Source organism: Trichoderma aggressivum (assembly GCF_033847375.1).
Source record: "Trichoderma aggressivum f. europaeum strain CBS 100526 chromosome Unknown scaffold_003, whole genome shotgun sequence".
In the NCBI taxonomy this organism is placed as follows: domain Eukaryota; kingdom Fungi; phylum Ascomycota; class Sordariomycetes; order Hypocreales; family Hypocreaceae; genus Trichoderma; species Trichoderma aggressivum.
In genome coordinates, this window is record NW_026946369.1 from 396,149 (window position 1) to 413,672 (window position 17,524).

The window sequence follows — 17,524 nt, forward strand, 5'->3', positions numbered from 1 at the left end:
TTGGGAAGAGAAACTGGACCAAGTTCCCGAAATAAACGAAATGATGCAGGAGAAAAACCACTTTATCCCGGCGACTATGTACATGTGCCGTGTATTTCTATGTACAACAATGAGAAACGAATATACAGATTCACTTCAAACTCTCTCTGCTTCCTTTTTCACCTTGCATTGATCCAACTTTCCATCATGTCCTTGCCTCTGTTAGCAAAGGCTCATTAGCATCACGTGATTTTGACATGTCTAAATTTGCCGCCTCCAGTATCTTCAAACACAACATCTAAGAGCCATATGTAGAAACGCTCAAGTCTTTTAAGCATTTCACTCTGTTTAATTTAATTTTCTTCACACCTCATGGCGGTCTCTTCGCCATCTCACTACGAGATTCTCGGTCTCACCCCCACCCTCCTCAACTCCCAACATGACCCCTCCACACTCATAAAACAGGCCTATCGCAAGGCTCTCCTCCGTCACCATCCCGACAAGGCTGCTGCTGCTACTCCCTCGGTCTCAACATCAGCCTCATCCCCGTCTCAACTCTACACCATAGACCAAATCACACAAGCCTTCACAGTTCTCTCATCGCCTCGCCAGCGCAGCACCTACGACGCCAACCTGCGTCTCACCAGGGCCAACAGCGACGGTTCACAGGCTCGCTTTCAGACAGGCATCGAAAACGTCGATTTGGACGATTTGCAGTTCGACGAAGAGGAAGAGCGCTGGTATAGATCCTGTCGCTGCGGCAATGATCGCGGGTATTCCTTTCAGGAGTCAGATTTAGAAGAAGTTGAGCACGAGGGGGTGCTCATGGTCGGCTGTCACGACTGCAGCCTTTGGCTCAAAGTTCACTTTGCCGTTGTAGATGAAGCAGATGACAGTCATCCGTCGACATCAAATAAAAAGGAACCGAGTTGACCTCATTGTAGAATTTACCACAAATTTCACCGCAAGGACGAAGCGTGAGTATGGTTAGCAAGGCGTTTTCAGGAGTCAAGCAACCGACAAGCATATGGGAAGGGTTACATGGTAAAAAGTAAAATAATATTAAAAAGCAATTTTAGTAGTTTTTATTTGTCCAGACGGCTACGCATCAAGAGTCTAAAAGCAGAACCTCCAATATGCTCTTCTTCAATCCTCCATGCCAGTCCGTTGAGGGGGAACCAAATCGGTTCTCTCCCCGAAAGTTGCGTGTTTACCTAAACGATGCCGAAGCTCTTGATCAAAAACGAAGTCTTCCATCCACTCCGTAGACACCAGCCCATCCGATACCAAAGCGACCAAAGCCTAGAGATTCATCCTGCGCTCCCCCAACTGAGTTTACTCAGCCTTGGGCTCCTCAGCGGGGGCGGCAGCCTCAGCTGGGGTCTCCTCCTTGGCGGGAGCATCGGCTTGGCCAGAGGTGTTCTCGGCCTCAGAAGAGGTCCAGAGGGTCTTTGATGATGAGTTAGCAAAACATGTGCAGCCAATCACGGGGGTGGGATAAATGCGAACCAGGTTGTCACGCAGCAGCTGCATGATGAGGGTGGAGTCCTTGTAGCTCTCCTCGCTGAGGGTGTCGAGCTCTGTGGCAGATGCGTCAGCAGATTTCAATTAGAATACCCAACGAAATGGGCTCTTTTCCCCATCTCGGAAGAGAAAACTTACCAGCAATAGCATCGTCAAATGCCTGCTTAGCGAGGTGGCAAGCTTGGTCAGGGGCGTTGAGGATCTCGTAGTAGAAGACGGAGAAGTTGAGGGCAAGACCCAGGCGGATAGGGTGGGTAGGAGGCAGCTCGGTCTGGGCAACCTCGGTAGCAGCCTTGTAAGCCTCGAGAGACTTGTCGGCGGAGTCCTTGCGGCGGTCGCCAATGGCGAACTCGGCAAGGTAACGGTGATAGTCACCCTTCCTGTGATGGGGAAGAAGAAATTAGCTCAACTCGGCATATTGGAGTCAATGGAAGCAGCATGGGATGCGCACATCTTGTGGTAGAAGACCTTGGACTCCCCAGACTTGGCAGAAGGAATCAGGTGCTTGTCAAGAACATCGAGAATGTCATCGCAGATCTTGGCAAGCTCGGCCTCGATCTTCTGGCGGTACTCCTTGATAAGGGTAACCTGAGAAGAGTTGCCCTTAGACTCCTCCTTCTGCTCGATAGAAGTGACTATTCTCCAAGAGGCACGGCGGGCACCAATGACGTTCTTGTAGGCGACGGAGAGGAGGTTGCGCTCCTCGACGGTCAGGTCGCGGTCCTCGGAGGCAACGATCTTCATGTTCTCGACCATCTCTGTTGGGAAACTTCGGTCAGCGCGGTCGATCGGGGCGAGAGAAAAGCCATCAACGAACCCTCATATCGCTCGGCCTGCTCGGCGAGCTTGGCCAGATAAACAGCATCTTCGTGACCCATTTTGACAGTTGGTTTTTGAGATTTTTTGGAGTTTTATGGCAGCTGGGCTCAATCAGTCAGCAGGTTGCACGCGTCCGAGATGGCGTAACGCAGAAAGTAAGAAGAGAGTTGGATCAGGCAAAAAAGGCGAGTGTTTAGGGTTTGACAAAGGGGAATGGGAAGAATTTAACACGAAGAGGAAGAAAAATCGGTGCAAGGGGATCAAGGCAGCAGCCACAGCCTCATCAAGATGAACAAGCAAATCCTGCGCGAAAGCACCGTGGCAGGAACAAGTGCCGCAGGGCTGACTTTACGACAAGGCCCAAGTGAGGCTTGCTCCCCCGCTCCTTAAACCCCACCAAAGGGGGTTTAACAGCGAATGCGCCAGCTACCGCGACAGACAAGCAGGCGCCCGAGCGACGGAAACAAGGGCGATTCCAGGGCCCAATAGCGCTGATAGAGTCGCAAGCAGCTGCTCGGTCCCAACGCGATTGACGGCTCTGGAAGCGCTGCCTCTTGCGTGCCCGGGGGGTTGCCAGGCCCATGACGACAGCGAGGAGGGGCGCGCGCCATGCCATAAGGCGCTCACATAGCGAGGCGGGAATGCTATCAGGGCGGGAGAGGATGGGCTGCTGTCGTGGGCAAAGGAGAGTGATGGAAAAGTTCGGCAGGATGCATAGGCATAGGGCGGGAGAGAATACGTACGTGCGATGAGACGCGGTTCTGGGAGAAAAGGGGGGGTTGATGCTTCGTTGAGAGAGAAGAAAAGGGAATGGAACTTGCAAGATTTAAGCTGTTGCTGAGGTCGGGTCCCAGTTAGCCAGCGCATTGATTCAAGCGTCCTAATAGCGAATAGCGGTTGTCGAACGCTTTTGCCCACGGGCCTCACGTGCCGTAGAAGCCTCACCCTTTCCAGGGCTTGGGGTGGGCAAAGTACAGGGACGTGTGGGTACTTGAACGGCGCCTGGTTACGCAGTCGGATGACCTGCTAATCTCGTACATCTAGGTACCGTCCCTCACACATACCCTGTCTCTCCATCACGTCACAGTGCTGAGAACAGGTACCACGGCAAGGTACAGGGAGGATGGGGGGGGCACCCAGCACCCAACCAAAGAGAAGCAGAAGCACCAGCCTGCAAATGCTGCTTCTACAGGACAGGACAGGACGGGACAGGACGAGAAATAGCACCAACTGAAGACCTAATGCGCCAAGTGGGTGGCGTTGACGTATTGTTGAGTTAGTCCTAAACCGAGCCATGGGTCGTCATCATCCTGTGCCTTGGTTGCCTTTTTGTTCAAGTTTTTGCTCAAAGGGCATAATCGCGATTCAACCTTCTTGTTCGCCGTGGTGGCTGCCTGGTGCCATTGCGACCAATTCGCATCGCCCTCCCATTCATTGATAAGATGAGGTTCCGGCAATCCAGTCACGCGGCTCTGGTCAAATGGTCGGCAGGAGATTACGGCCATGTCCAGCAGCAAACTAAGGTATTGGGTATTCATTTCCCTTTATCCCGGACGGCAATCCAGCTCCTTGCGCATCCCCACTCTGAGATGCGTTGGAGAGAATCTAATCTCTCTGTGATCCAAACAAGGCATATCCATAATAACAAGAGCAACAACTCGTACCTGCTAGGTGGTATCCAGTGGTAGTAAGAGCGTGGTACCTTTTGATCACCCAACCAAGTTGATGCGATGGGTGAAATTACCATTACATCATACTCCCTTGGGTGTTAATTTCCACTCGCACTCGCACCTCCTGTGCTGAACCATGAATGATCCTTAGTAAGCAGGATCGCGATGGTCATATGGGCCGTCACGAGCCGACAGTCTCGCATTACTAACTTACCCGGGATACAATGGTTGGTATAAATGAAAAGGTGAAGAGGCAGGGAACCCAGCAATCTAGCGAATACAGGGTTGATTATCATGAGTAGACCGCAAAAGAGGCAAATTTTCTCTACTTGGATTTTTAACCATCTGCTAGTATCACTATCCATCTTCTAGTACCTATCTACTATGAGTACCTTGCAATACGAAGCGAGAGAGCATACTGGATAGCTAACCACTTTCTACACCAACAAGAGAAATACAAGCAACCAGCCCAGTTCAGTGTGTGAAGTGATATGCTTAGATACCGGTAGCTTTTAAAGAGAGTTTTCACACCTGGGGCCAGATTCCATTTGATTCTGAATCCAGTACGGAGTAGATGGAGAATGTATGCACGCAACCATCTGTACCGAAATGACCCGGCATCCACATCAGCTGCTTGCGCTCGAGTCAAACTCAACGCATCCGATCAGTCCACCACATTATCCGATCGTATCGTGATGTATGGTTCTGAGATTGGACTGTCTCCGCATGACAAGTGGCGATTGGTTTGCGGGATGAAGCAAACTGAATTCTTTTCTTGCCAATGCCAATACAAGTTCTTGTCCGGTGCTTTGCTGCATGCTTGCTGCAATATCAAAGTCATAAATGGTAGTCACTTAGCTTGACCAATTCAATACACCTCACCTGCAAATCTAACAGGACAGGCAGTGATATCAACTTTTTTTTTTAGTTTCTTTTTTTGGAACAACAATAAAACACACCTGCAGCCTTGCTTCCATCATTGTGTTTCGATTCCCATCTGGAAGCCTCGCCAACAATCTGCCATCTCCCCACAGCCCCCAGAAAAAAAAAAGCAGCAACGACACTATTCCCGATTAACGGCCATCGAACCACTGGCATTGCCGGCCTATGACGCTCAGCCCCTCAGGCCACTCCCAGGTCCGTAGCACAGCAGCTGGTTCTGTTCTCTGCCCGCGGCTCAGCTCCTCAGGCCAAAAAAAAAGCTCCAATTGCGACAAGCAACCGTTATAACCTCAACTTCCCTCCCCCCACGCTTCAATTTCCCTCCCTTCAACTTGCACCACCTCGAATCCCTTTCCCGCCACAACAAAAAGCAACCCCCCTCTCATAAACATGCTCCGCACAACCCTCACCAAGACGGCTGCCTTCCGTCCCATGCGCGCCGCTTTCACCACCACTGCCCGCGCCATGAGTGAAGGAGACACTGGTGCTCCCCCCAAGCTGGGCGGCGCTGGGTAAGTCACAATTCCCAATTAAATACAGCCAAGTCAGACAAAGAAGAGATCGTCATCTAACGCCAAGTTTGCACACTGGTATAGCGACGCTTTCCAGCGCCGCGAAAGAGCCTCAGAGGAGTACGCCATCCGCCAGCGCGAGAAGGAAAAGCTCCTCGAGCTCCGGAAGAAGCTCACCGAGCAGCAAGAGCACCTCGACCGCCTTGCCAAGCACATGTACGCGCAACAGCCCTTCTAGTAACCCCCTCCCAATTGGCCCGTCCCCAATACTAATGAACCGGGCGTCTTAGCGATGAGATCACCAAGGAACAGGGTGGCGAGCAAAACTAAAAGAGGTGGAAAAAGACACAAATGAGATGAACTAAGAAGACGAAATCGATTCATGTTTGGCACATGCGGGCCATTAACTGAGCAGTTCAGACCGGGAAGTTTGGGAACAAGCAACTCCTCTGGAGGTCGAATTGGGCTACACATTGTTTTGATATGCTGCATATTTTCCATGTTGCCGTCTACCTAGGTACTGGACAGCCACATGAACTCTTCTCCATCTTACGAAACAAGAACAAAAAAAAAGAATTACATAAAACAAGAGGAAAAAAGAGCTACTCCGGTGCTGTGTTCCACCGGGTCCCCTGTTGATTGTGCATGTGAAAAAAAGGCCTTTATTAGATTCATTCTTTCCTGATACCATCCCAGAACTCCAATTTCAATCACCCATGTCCAATGAAATGCTTCACCTCCGTCCCATGTAAGATCTATAGAAACTCTCTGCCACATCGCTCTCTCCACTTCCGTAGTGGCTACCCAGGTTGCTGCTGGATTTCTGCGCTGCCGTGACCTTGGCTTGCAGAGCTGAGGAGTTGGCATCGATCCATTGCAGCTGTGTAAGATGGCTGTTCAACACCCGAACAATTTGGCTCAGCTGCATCATGCCGTTAGCAAAGACTTGTTTTGAAAATTGAAGATTATGCCAAAACTTACGGGGTCCTCTGCCTTGGCTCCTTTGCTCAAAGTTCCGGAAATGTCATTGATCTCCTTGACCATCTTGGACAAGTCTCGCGACTTCTCGTCGAGTTGCTGGGTAAGCTTCTCCGCCAGCTTATAGGTGCGTTCACGTTCTTGGTCAGGTCCTCCGAGTTGCTCGCCAGGGCCCATCTGCTTGGCAAACATGTCTTGAACTTCTGACTCGTAACGGTTCAGCCAAGCCTCCAGCTCCTCTTGCTGGCTTTCCACAGCGGCAAGTTGGCGCTCAATCTCATGGCTGGCCCGCTCTGCTTCGAAGGTGTCCAGATATAGCTTCTGGATCTTTTCGCCATTGTCCACCAAGTTTCTGTCCCAATTGGACACAATGGTAGCCTGTTCCTTGAATTGCTTCTGGTATTTGGACAGATCCGAAGCCCACCGCGTCACAATATCCTCCATCGTCTTATTCTTTAGCCGGGCCATCTGAGAGGGGGGGCCGGTAGTGGAAGCTCCCAAAGCATTGGTGGTACCAGTCGTGGTAGCTGGCTTCGCAGCATCCCTATCACCAGCAAGCTTGGCTCCGAATAAGCCGCCAGTCGTAGTCGCTGCGGCCGCTGGTGCTGCTGTTGTCGTGGCTGCGGTGGTGGTCGCAGCTGTGGCGGGCTGAGGAGTAGTAGTAGCAGCCGTGGTACCAAACAGTGAAGTAGTAGGTTTGGCGGTTGTTGGGGCTGCCGAGGATGAAGTTGCGGTAGTGGCGGCAGCCGGCTTCAGTCCAAATAAACCAGAAGCGGCGGCGGGAGCTGGGGTAGATCCAGAGGCTGCAGAGGTAGTGGTCGCAGCAGGAGCTGTTCCAAAGAGACCTCCCGCAGATGTCGCCGCTGGGGTCGTGGTAGCAGCCGGCTTAGCTCCAAATAGAGAGGAAGTTGTTCCAGCAGTGGTCGGCGCCGCGGTAGTTGTGGATGATGCCGGCGCCGCAGCGGTAGTTGCGGTGTTGCCAAAGAGGCCTGTAGTCTTTGGTGCGGCAGCCGTGGGGGCAGCAGGTTTGGCGCCAAATAGGCCACTTGTAGATGACTGAGTTCCACCACCGAACAGCCCTGATCCTGATGTGGCAGCAGCTGCAGGCTTCTCAGTCAAGGCGGAGGCCGAGGTAGCAGCAGGCTTGGCCCCGGCGTTGCCAAACAAACCACTCGATGGAGCAGTGGTCCCTGTGGTTCCAAACAAGTTTGAGCTTGCAGGCTTGGCTGGCGGTACACCGGCCGGCGTCGTCGATGGCATAGAGAACAAGGGCTTGGCGGGAGTTGCAGTAGCGGCAGTGCTAGCAGTAGCCGGAGTAAGAGCCTGGGAGCCAGAGGCTGGTGTTTTGGCTCCAAAGAGTGAAGGGTTGGCGGTTCCAAACAGATTCCCAGCGGATGGAGCAGGCGTTGGAGTTGTCTGTGCATTTGCAGTCTTGGCAGCATTGTTTCCAAATAAGCCACCTGTAGACGGAGTGGTAGATGCATTGTTACTGAACAGACCACCAGCGGCTGGTGCTGTGCTAGTTGTCGCGCTGCCAAACAAGCCACCCGATGTAGCAGACGCTCCAGTGGCCGCGCCGCCAAAGAGACCAGATGTCGCCGGAGTCGTCGAGGATCCTCCACCAAACAGATTTCCCCCGGAAGTGGTAGGAGTGGCAGAAGCTGAAGAAGCAGCAGGACCTCCAAAAAGACCGCCAGCTGGTTTCTGCGCAGCGGTGTTGCTCTGGCCTCCAAACAGCCCTCCAGGAGGGTTGGTGGCTGGAGTCGTCGATTTTCCGAAAGAAAAACTGGGAGTTCCAGCAGCAGCAGGAGCAGTGCCAAATAGACCACCTGCGGCTGGCGCTGTGCTGGTAGTGTTATTGGGCGCGGCACCCGAAGTGCTCGGAGTTCCAAAGCTGAAAGCCATGGCGATTGGGGTGGTTTATCTGGTGCTTGTCTGAATCGTCGGCGGTCGTGATGCGCGCGAGGCAGCTGCTTTGTAAATCAGGAGATTCAGCAGGCTTTCATAATATCCCAAAGCTCAGCCAAGATGAAGACGGGGAATTGGAGGCCGTGTGGGATTGCCGACAGCTCACCCTGCGATGGTTCGGATTCGAGAGGGAAGAAAACGAAAACAAAACTACTGAGCGGCCCCAAGGCTGATGGTTGGCTAGGTGCTTTTTTCGCGGTTCTGTTTTCTTAGGAGCTTAGGCCTAGAGCGCGCAGCCGTGCTGTGGCTGGAGAGAGCCTGTTCGCGAAACCCCAGCCACAGAGACCAAATTTCCAGCCACAGCCTCCCTGTCAGTATCAGGTACTAGTGGCCTCCTCCACGTGACGATAGCGCAAGCACGCCTCCGGCCAAGAGCTCCATGTTACTTGCATGATAGTCGACTTACCAACGACTGAGACACCTTCATTTCCTGGCTAGACACTGTGCCCTTTCCCCCTTTCGAGCTCAGACGAGTCTAGATACATACGAGTACGGCTGAACCACTGTGCAAACGGCATGTCCTGAAGACGCTGGTGTACCTGGCCTCGACGCCGACATAGGACTACGCCCCCGTTGCTTTCAACTACACCTACATACCCGATATTCGCCTCCACGAATCGAACCCTGGATCCAGATACACCCCTGAACCGATTTGCCAATAGTTTTCCAGCTTTATAGAGTGCCAGCACGAGGCAATGGCGGACTCCCGGGAACTTGAACCCCCGCCACAGACCCACGTCGAGGACCCGGGGGCCCATCAGCTGGGTATGTCTTTGTTCTGGGTATTGGACGATGCATGTGATCCCCAGACCTTGCTGACATTTTATTACAGCTGAGGCTTCAGATTCGGAAGACCAGTTTACAGACGCACAGTCTGCGCCCACGAGTCCTGGCGTCAGCTCGCCGCTCCCCAAGACCAGAGTGGAAAAGGTCGACAATGAACCGTCATTTGGAGAAGTGCCTGGTACCGAGGCATACAAGAAGAGGGAGCAAGATGCTGAGCCTGATGAGATTGCCATGATACCCGTGAAAGACACCGAGTCCCCACCTTCTACTCCTCTAGAATCGGTCGATGTTCCTGTCACACTCGTGGAAGAATCTACAGGCGATTATCCTGGCCAATACGACCCACAAGAGCAAGAGAAGCACAAGGCAGATGCCACCCCCGATATAATATTGAGCCCAAATGGCGAGCTAAGAAGTGGCAATGAAGATGCCATCTCGGGTATGGATACTTGAAGCGCTCTCAACACTTACAGTAGGACGCTCACTGACTGAGCTGCAGATGCTCCTCTTTCACCCACGTCCTCTTCAGGTCGCTCTAGGAGGGACTCTCACACATCTTCCCAACCAACAGTCTTAGCTACACAGGATCAAGAAGCAGATGAAGAGGTAGCAGCTGAAGAGGAAGATGAGGTCGACGATTTCGGTGACGATTTCGATGACTTTGAGGAGGGCGGTCACGACGATGACTTTGATGACTTTGAGGATGGGTTTCAACATGCCCAGCCTACAACCACAACACCGGCACCTCCACCGATTCTCCAACAACAATCATTACCATTTGTATGCGCATGATTCCCTCGTCAGATTCGAAACAAAAACTCCTAAATGCTGCCTTTTGCTTTTCAACGCTAACATTCTTGCAGTCGATACCCGACTTCGATGGGCTCAGCCTAGATGAAGTCATCTCCGCAGTAGAACCGAATTTACCGAATCTCTTTCCCCCTGAAGAACTCGACTTCCAGCCCTTTCCACACTTATCAAAAGATTCATCTATTTTCCTTACACCACGTTCCGCCTCCCTATGGTCCCAGCTCGTCGCTCCCCCGCCCCTCGCGCCACCCGATTGGATTCGTTCACGGACACGCCGTTTATTCCTCGTCTCCCTCGGAGTTCCCGTAGATTTAGATGAGATCCTCCCAGCCTCCAAGCAGAAGAAGCTTGTGCTGCCGTCACTCAACATCCCTGCATCTTCACCTAGAGGCTCAAGTGACTTGCGATCAGCGACAAGACTCAAACAAAACGACGGAAATGCTTCGTCCACATCAATAGACTCTCAAGGAAAGCCGTCGACATCTAAGAGGAGGAAGGGGCCTCCACCTCAGCCGGAATTAGACCTGGTGGTAGCGAAGCATCTTTGCCAGACGACGGATGAAGCGCTAGACGGCATGACGGATCAAGAATTAAAACAGCATGTGGCCAAGTTAGAGGCCATGCAGGGAGCAGCCAAAGAGATGCTGGATTACTGGACAAAACGGACAGATGAGAAAATCGGGGATCGCGAGGCATTTGAAGGTGTGATAGAGAACCTGGTAGCCCACGCCCGAAAAGTGCGCAAGTAGATTTGCATCATGTATAGTAAATACTATGGGTTGTCCCAATTTTCAAGTCAATTGATCCCGTAGCGGTTTGTGCCTTGCGATCTTGTTCCGTTATTCATGCCCATCCCCGTACGTCAAGTTGGGTTTCTTCCAAGTTCAATTTTCGTTAGTTGGATTGGTAGTCGTTTCAACTGAACACACTGAAGCTCGATATCCTTGTCTCTTTAGCAGGGCTATCTTGTTCGATCAGCTATTCTCGGCTATATATCAAATAAATATGCTACCTGGTAGCACCAGCTAGTAGATGGAGGTAGTAGTACTAGGTAGTAGTATATATCAGATGAAAATAGCGATAGTAGCAGATGGTAGGAGAAGGTAGCGGTAATAATGGATGGCTCCGTTGGGATAGAGGCTGTGTAGCTTTCCTCTCCTTTCATGTTGCCCTAACTTTACTGCTTGTCATAACAGATCATGCTAGCTGGATGTCGATCTTAATAACCTGTGCCCCTGTTTCCATCTTTCGGACATTTTCAGCTACGTGATATTATTTCTGATGATCGAATTGGGGTAATTTGAAATTTTTTTTGACTATAGAATAAAAAAGCCGCCTTAACTCTATTAAAGAGATACCCGTAGGCGTATCTTCCAGCCCAAAATTCCATAATAAATAGCTATATACCTAGACAAGTTTTTCTTTCTTATGCTGAGCTGGGCTCCAGAGTAATACCACTGAACGATACATGTTAGCTTCAACAACTAATAGGGGGAAGAGGCAGGGAGACTTACGCCGCAATAGTAGCCCATCCGATAAGACGCCAGTGCTTGTCGATACGTCGGCTGAGGGCGACCTTCTCGCCGATGTCTGTGCAGACGGGGCTGGTCAGGACCAGCTTGGCAGCATCGTTCTTGATGGCGGCAACCTTGGCACCGGTTGATGTGGAACCAATGTTGACCATGATGACTTCGTTCTTGGCCAGCTTGGCGACCTTGGCTTGCTTGCCATCTGCGGTCTTGACACCCAGCAGACGTCGGAGCAGGTAGAAGTTGATTTCGATTTCGCTGTAGATGTCGGGCAGCTTGCCCTTGAGACCGAGGACGAAACCGACCAGACGATCGGCACGGCAAAGAGTAGGGTCGATCTGGGTACCGACACCAATCAGACCACCGGGCACAGCATACTTGAGGTCGTTGCCCTCCGAGTTGAGAGAGATGACCTTGCTGAAGAGGGGAGTGCACTTGAGAGCACCGCTGTTGTCGCGTGAGACAATACCGGGGCGGATCTCAATCTCATCGCCCAGCTTGAGGACACCGTGCAGGATACTGCCACCAGCAACACCACCCTTGAGGTCGTCGATTTCAGCACCGGGCTTGTTGACGTCGAAGGAACGAATGACGATCATACGGGGCTCCAGGGAGAGGTCTCTGACGGGCACAGGGATGGTGTGGACAATGGCGTCGAGAACAGCATCAACGTTGACCTTGAGCTGGGCAGAGATGGGGACGACGGGAGACTTTTCGGCAACAGTTCCACGGATGAACTTGAGAATTGACTCATAGTGCTGCTGAGTAACCTCTTCTCTCATCAGGTCGACCTTGTTCTGAAGGATAATGATGTTTTCCAACTTCATAATCTCAATGGCGGCCAAATGTTCTGACGTTTGGGGCTGAGGGCAGGATTCGTTGCCTGCAATGAGAAGAAGGGCGGCGTCCATGACAGCGGCTCCTGACAACATGGTGCTCATGAGAATATCGTGACCAGGGCAGTCGACGAAGCTGGAAGAGGTTAATCTCATGTTACGGTCCTTTGGCTAAGGAGGGACGGGACGGGGGGAGAAGTTGATACGTACGAGACGTGTCTTAGTAGTCGGTATGTACCACCACAGCCATCTCGCTCGCAAGGAGGGTCAACCTCCTTCTCACTGCCGTAGCTTCGGTAGCATCCCGGACGAGGGCAGGCGGCGTTGTCACACTGGTAGATCTTGGCGTTGGCGTATCCAAGCTTGATGGTGATGTTACGGATCAGCTCGTTCTTGAATCGAACGGTCTGAACGCCAGAGATGGCCTTGACGACGGTGGACTTTCCGTGAGCGACGTGACCAATGGTGCCGATGTTGATGGTCGCCTGGCGAGCAATAATCTCGGGGGTGAGGGGCGTCAGGACGGAAACATCGAGATCTTTGGGATCGGTCTGTGGGGGCAGCGGAGGTTTCACGACTGCCTGGTTGGGGATGACGGGGTTGGACTTCTTCAGCGCCGGCTTGAGAGTCTTGTCTTCGAGGGATTCAACGTTATCCTGGGCGTCGATGGACTCTCCAGAGTCCGAGTCGGACTGGATATCGTCGTATTTGGGGTCGTCGGACATTGTGACGGGAGGTGGGCGGGGCAGTTGATGCTTGATAGGGAGGTCGAGAGAGGGTATTCTGCGAATTATTTTAAGAATTGGACAGATTCGACGGTTGGAGGGAGGTGAGGGAGCTCACGTGCAAACGACCCAAGTTCAATAGGGAAAAGGCAGGCACCTCCAAGGTTTTGACTGCTATAAAATTGCGGAGGTTTGCACAAGCACAAGCAGTCATTTCACCGTCGAGTCAAAATTCATCGTGTGCAGCATGATGACTCTTACGCTAAGCCGGATTAGGCGCGATAAACTGATAAGGATTCTTGCCCCTCCACAGCCAGATTTCGTTGGCAAGCCCCTCTATGGAGCTTTATGAAATTGACTGGAATTACAGGCCTAGAGTACAGTAGACATTGAACTTGCATATCGAAAGATCCAAGTCATAGTAGCGGAAGCAGCAATAGTATCATCCAATATCATATGGTAGCGGATAATAGCAGATGGTATAGAAGGTAGCGATAGTAGCAGATACGTGAAGAATTACATTACTCCACACGCCAACACCACCCAGGAACATATTCGATGTTCCCAACGATCCAGTGCACTCGAGTCTCCCAAGACAGCCATTGCACGACACGTATGGAACAACGCCCAGCCGCAAGCAGCACGCATACCAATGACACTGCGTACCTAGGTAAGTAAAGAATACTAAAACACCTAGATAGGTCGAAGCTATTAGACTTGAGTGTTTTTTTCTATCTTGTTGTAGCACCCTTAGTATACACGTCCGGCCGCTCACTTGGCGTCAAAAGCAGCGACAATCCGGATACCTTAGGTATAGGTGGAGTGGTAGGTATGAACGTAATTTTTAGACGAAGAGTAAAGTGGCAGCGGGATACTGAGCGAAGAAACTGAGCGCTCTCGTATCTGAGAACGCGCTCTCTTTCCCCCAAGGCAGGAAACTGAGATGTTTCATTATTCTACTGAGCAAATGGCTTACAACAAGTTGTTATACATGTCCCAAAAATGTCCGTTAGATCCCTTTAAGTGCCATAAGGTGCCATCTATGTACCGTACCCACTTTTCTTCTATATTGAGGGGAGAAATCTCAATTTCGAACTCTTTGATTGGCTACAACTTTCGACGGTACTTAGATGGCACCTTATGGCACTCAATGGGATACAAGAGCTGAACCTGGAAATTGCGCTATTCCTAGGTTAAACATGGAATTACTTTATGGCGTAGGTGAGAGCTATCAACTAACCTAGGCAACCCTGAAGAGAGAGCTTCCACGCCAACCAGGGAAGAAACTACACACATGACGGAGCTGTCATTGGGAAGAGATGAAGGGCCGATCAGGGTGCAGGGAGTTGGCTGAAAAAAGCATTCAATTCTTACGTCTTGTCTATCTGGCGGAAGATTACTACCAGTAGTTCACCAACGCAGGGACCAGTCGTTTGGTCATTGGTTGGGATAATTCGATATTCGACATCAGCCGGTATGTGCCCGCAAGCAACCGTCGAAGCTCACATAGATAAGGCACTTTAGTAGTAGGTAGTAATTCAGTACCGGGTAAAGGCTCGTGACGGCCGATTGAACCCCGGGAGCTCTACAAAACTCATATGGCAAATGGCATTGAAGTTACTCGTCACTCGATTTCACCCTCTAGCAGTTGTGCTAAATGCTGACCCGATGACGTGCCTGGGTGTTTGGTGATTTCCCGGTAGATGGGGTTGTCATGCAAGTAAAGTGATGACAGGCCGTGCTCGTATGGGGAAGAAACGGGTGTTGGGGGCGATGCAAAGCAGAAAGAATGAAGAAATGTTGCTCTGCTTTGGGATTTGATGGGGGGCCACGGATGAAAACCCGTACATACAATGAGGGCACTTGTATCTGTTGGTTGGTGATGAGAGATGCAACCGTGCAGATGCTTGGCTCTTGGCGTGGAGACGGACAGTAATATCTCGACGGGCTTCATGCTACTACCGTATAACCTCGCAAAATTCGCCTGTGGACCGTTCCTAATGATAGCAATTGCTAACGTAAGGAAGCTAGCCTCTTTCTTCTCTGGGCGAAAACAGGGTTTAATACTGGGGAGACCCACAGGCGAATGTTGCGAGGTTATACGGTACTACTGCTATCACACTGATGTGATTTGAAACTGTGTGTGTGTAAACCTACTATATAGGTAACCAAGTGGTGGAAAGCAATGGTAGCACGGGCACTTTGTAGCTCATGGCATGCATGCACCCATACCATGAACCGACAATGGAGTTGCTCGTCGCACAAGGCAGGGTCCACACGCGAGAATCACTGCACGAAAAGCGCCTCCATCACCAACATGAACAGGGCCAATGTTGTTGCTGCCGTACTCGTACTCCTGTAGCACCGCCTGTGCAGTTGGGATATCTCAGTATTACAAATAACCGCATGCGGCTCTCCGGATCAACGACAACTCTGCTCCCGTAGCAGACACAAGACAAGGGAAAATCAGCTGCAACACGGCCCACGGGCAAACCCGTTGACCGCCCACCCCCGGATGGCGATAGAGCCGGAGCTGCAGTACGAGTGTGGAAAAGGCGTAGACGAACTTTGGTTGTGGGGGATGGTCAGCGTCTGCTGACGGGCTTGGTCGGGCTTTCACGCCACGGGCTGCCTTAGTGCCAACGATGGAAAAAGGAAGAAGAATAAGAAGGCGAGAATGGACTGCGTGAAAATTGAATCAGTTGATTAGAGATGGAGATGGAGAGACAAAATCAAGAATCAAGTTTTTGGCGGGCGGCTGCTGAAGCACATGGGTGTTGTTTTAAAATAGCAACACGACATGCTCGTAGCTCGATATGCAGAAACATTTTCGCTCCATGTCTTGAGACGGAAAAAAAGAAAGAATAAAAGCTGGGCGCGAAGCAAGACCCGGGCCCTGGCAGCAGCAAATCCCATATCGCTGATTGCCGCCGACAGACTGCAGTGGCTTGCGCCCATCACAGGCGTCCGGGTCCCTGATTGGCCCGACAGCGTGCGGGCACAGAGACATTAGCACTTGGAGCCCCTGCAAAGGCCCCAAAATGGGCCCGCGGGTGCCTCTGGGGCTGGGCCAATCACGATGCCGGGCTGGGGGGGTCGTCGTCGTCTCACTGGAAATTCGGGTCCCCGGCGGCAGCTGCAGCGCGTCGAGCGGAGAAAGAAGCTGCTGCTGCTACCTTTTGATTGCCTGCTGGAATTGAAGCCGGAGAGTAGAGGCGAGAGAGAGAGAGAGAGAGAGAGAGAGAAAAAAAAAAACTAGCAAGGGGGGGGAGGCGTTGGCGGCTTACAAGTTGAGTTAGCATGGCTGCGTACTCGTTTCTTTTTGACAGAACCAACCACGAGGTTTGCCAGCCACTTCCGGGTCCGCGCCCGCCAGCAAGGGAAAAAGACGTGCCGGGTTCAATATTACTCGTGCGTGTGTACCTACGGAGTGCTTGTATGGAACACACGGCAGAGTCGAGTTGATGGACGTTGGGCTGGGTTGGTTTGGTCCCCCGGAGGTTAAAGCTGGGTGAGATAATAGTGCAGCCGTAGCCTTGCGTGATTCCTGTTCTCGTTTCTTTTTACCATTGTCTGTTACCTACCTTGGCGACTGTCTGTCTGTCTCTCCTCCTTCTCTTCCCGTCGTCTCACTCCATCTCACCACACGCACATTTGCTCGTACTCGTGTGAATAACACGCAAACTGCCAGCAATATAGACGGACAGGCACTCACTCAGACCCGCCCTCAAAGCGCCCAATCTGCACAATCAGACCCCTCCAGGGCCAATCTGCATCTCGCCGTGGCCAGTTCGGCGGCTAGCCGCGCACGCCTCTGGGCGCATCACACCCTCCAGTCGCCTATCAGATCGCCCGCCATCCCATCCAATATCGTCGTCTGAGCTGTATTGGGGGCCCTTGCCATCGACACCCCTCAAACCCAGGCCAGAGAGGCGAGTGAGAAGAGAGCGGTAACCCAGTTCTCGGCTCCGCAGAAGCGGGAAAAAAAGAGAGCTTGCATCTACGGAGTACTACTATCCAATACTACTACTCGCCGGGTTTCTTTTTTTGGCCGGCGCCTCGCCTCGTCTTCTTTTTGTCGAATGAGCTCGTCGCATCTGCGTCGTCGCCGTTGTCCTCAAAACTCTTGCGCTCCCGCCACGGCCTTTTGGAGTCCTCCCTTTTTTTCCTCCTTCTTGCTTCCTCGATAGCTGGACTCGCCACACTTTTCTTCAATCGTGATTACTGTACTGTTGCTTGTTTTTTTTGGTGTATTTCCCTTACTCTCTCTTTTCTCTCTCTTTTGCTACGAGGCCTAACACGCATCGACTGGGTCGAGAGAGTTCTGGGTTCTCGAGTGTAACTGTCCTGCCTTTGACTTACACGATCAACAAACACTACAACATATTTGATATCATATCAAACCCCCCCAAACTAAGAAAAAACAAAACACATTAAAAGTCCAAA

The 17,524-nt window shown here is 51.7% G+C and overlaps 6 protein-coding genes across 6 annotated transcripts; 3 read left to right on the forward strand and 3 right to left on the reverse strand.

Annotated features, from left to right (window-relative positions):
* Positions 1–351: 351 nt before the first annotated feature.
* On the forward strand, positions 352–912 carry Triagg1_1242 (uncharacterized protein; the record flags this gene model as incomplete). The annotated part of the gene is made up of 1 exon (XM_062895291.1): positions 352–912. One exon carries the CDS (start codon positions 352–354, stop codon positions 910–912), a length of 561 nt encoding a protein of 186 aa, XP_062759581.1.
* Positions 913–1,314: 402 nt separating this feature from the next.
* On the reverse strand, positions 1,315–2,381 carry Triagg1_1243 (uncharacterized protein; the record flags this gene model as incomplete). The annotated part of the gene is made up of 5 exons (XM_062895292.1): positions 1,315–1,428; positions 1,489–1,559; positions 1,642–1,883; positions 1,955–2,261; positions 2,321–2,381. 5 exons carry the CDS (start codon positions 2,379–2,381, stop codon positions 1,315–1,317), a joined length of 795 nt encoding a protein of 264 aa, XP_062759582.1.
* A 2,943-nt stretch (positions 2,382–5,324) lies between these two features.
* Triagg1_1244 (uncharacterized protein) lies at positions 5,325–5,776 on the forward strand (the record flags this gene model as incomplete). Its single annotated transcript, XM_062895293.1, has 3 exons — positions 5,325–5,446; positions 5,531–5,662; positions 5,737–5,776. The coding sequence occupies 3 exons, from the start codon at positions 5,325–5,327 to the stop codon at positions 5,774–5,776; spliced, it is 294 nt and encodes a 97-aa protein (XP_062759583.1).
* Positions 5,777–6,179: 403 nt separating this feature from the next.
* Positions 6,180–8,329, reverse strand: Triagg1_1245 (uncharacterized protein; the record flags this gene model as incomplete). Its single annotated transcript, XM_062895294.1, has 2 exons — positions 6,180–6,368; positions 6,428–8,329. The coding sequence occupies 2 exons, from the start codon at positions 8,327–8,329 to the stop codon at positions 6,180–6,182; spliced, it is 2,091 nt and encodes a 696-aa protein (XP_062759584.1).
* Positions 8,330–9,087: 758 nt separating this feature from the next.
* Positions 9,088–10,737, forward strand: Triagg1_1246 (uncharacterized protein; the record flags this gene model as incomplete). The annotated part of the gene is made up of 4 exons (XM_062895295.1): positions 9,088–9,157; positions 9,225–9,617; positions 9,678–9,958; positions 10,042–10,737. The coding sequence occupies 4 exons, from the start codon at positions 9,088–9,090 to the stop codon at positions 10,735–10,737; spliced, it is 1,440 nt and encodes a 479-aa protein (XP_062759585.1).
* Positions 10,738–11,414: 677 nt separating this feature from the next.
* Triagg1_1247 (uncharacterized protein) lies at positions 11,415–13,078 on the reverse strand (the record flags this gene model as incomplete). The annotated part of the gene is made up of 3 exons (XM_062895296.1): positions 11,415–11,445; positions 11,503–12,489; positions 12,564–13,078. 3 exons carry the CDS (start codon positions 13,076–13,078, stop codon positions 11,415–11,417), a joined length of 1,533 nt encoding a protein of 510 aa, XP_062759586.1.
* Between the last annotated feature and the right edge of the window lie 4,446 nt (positions 13,079–17,524).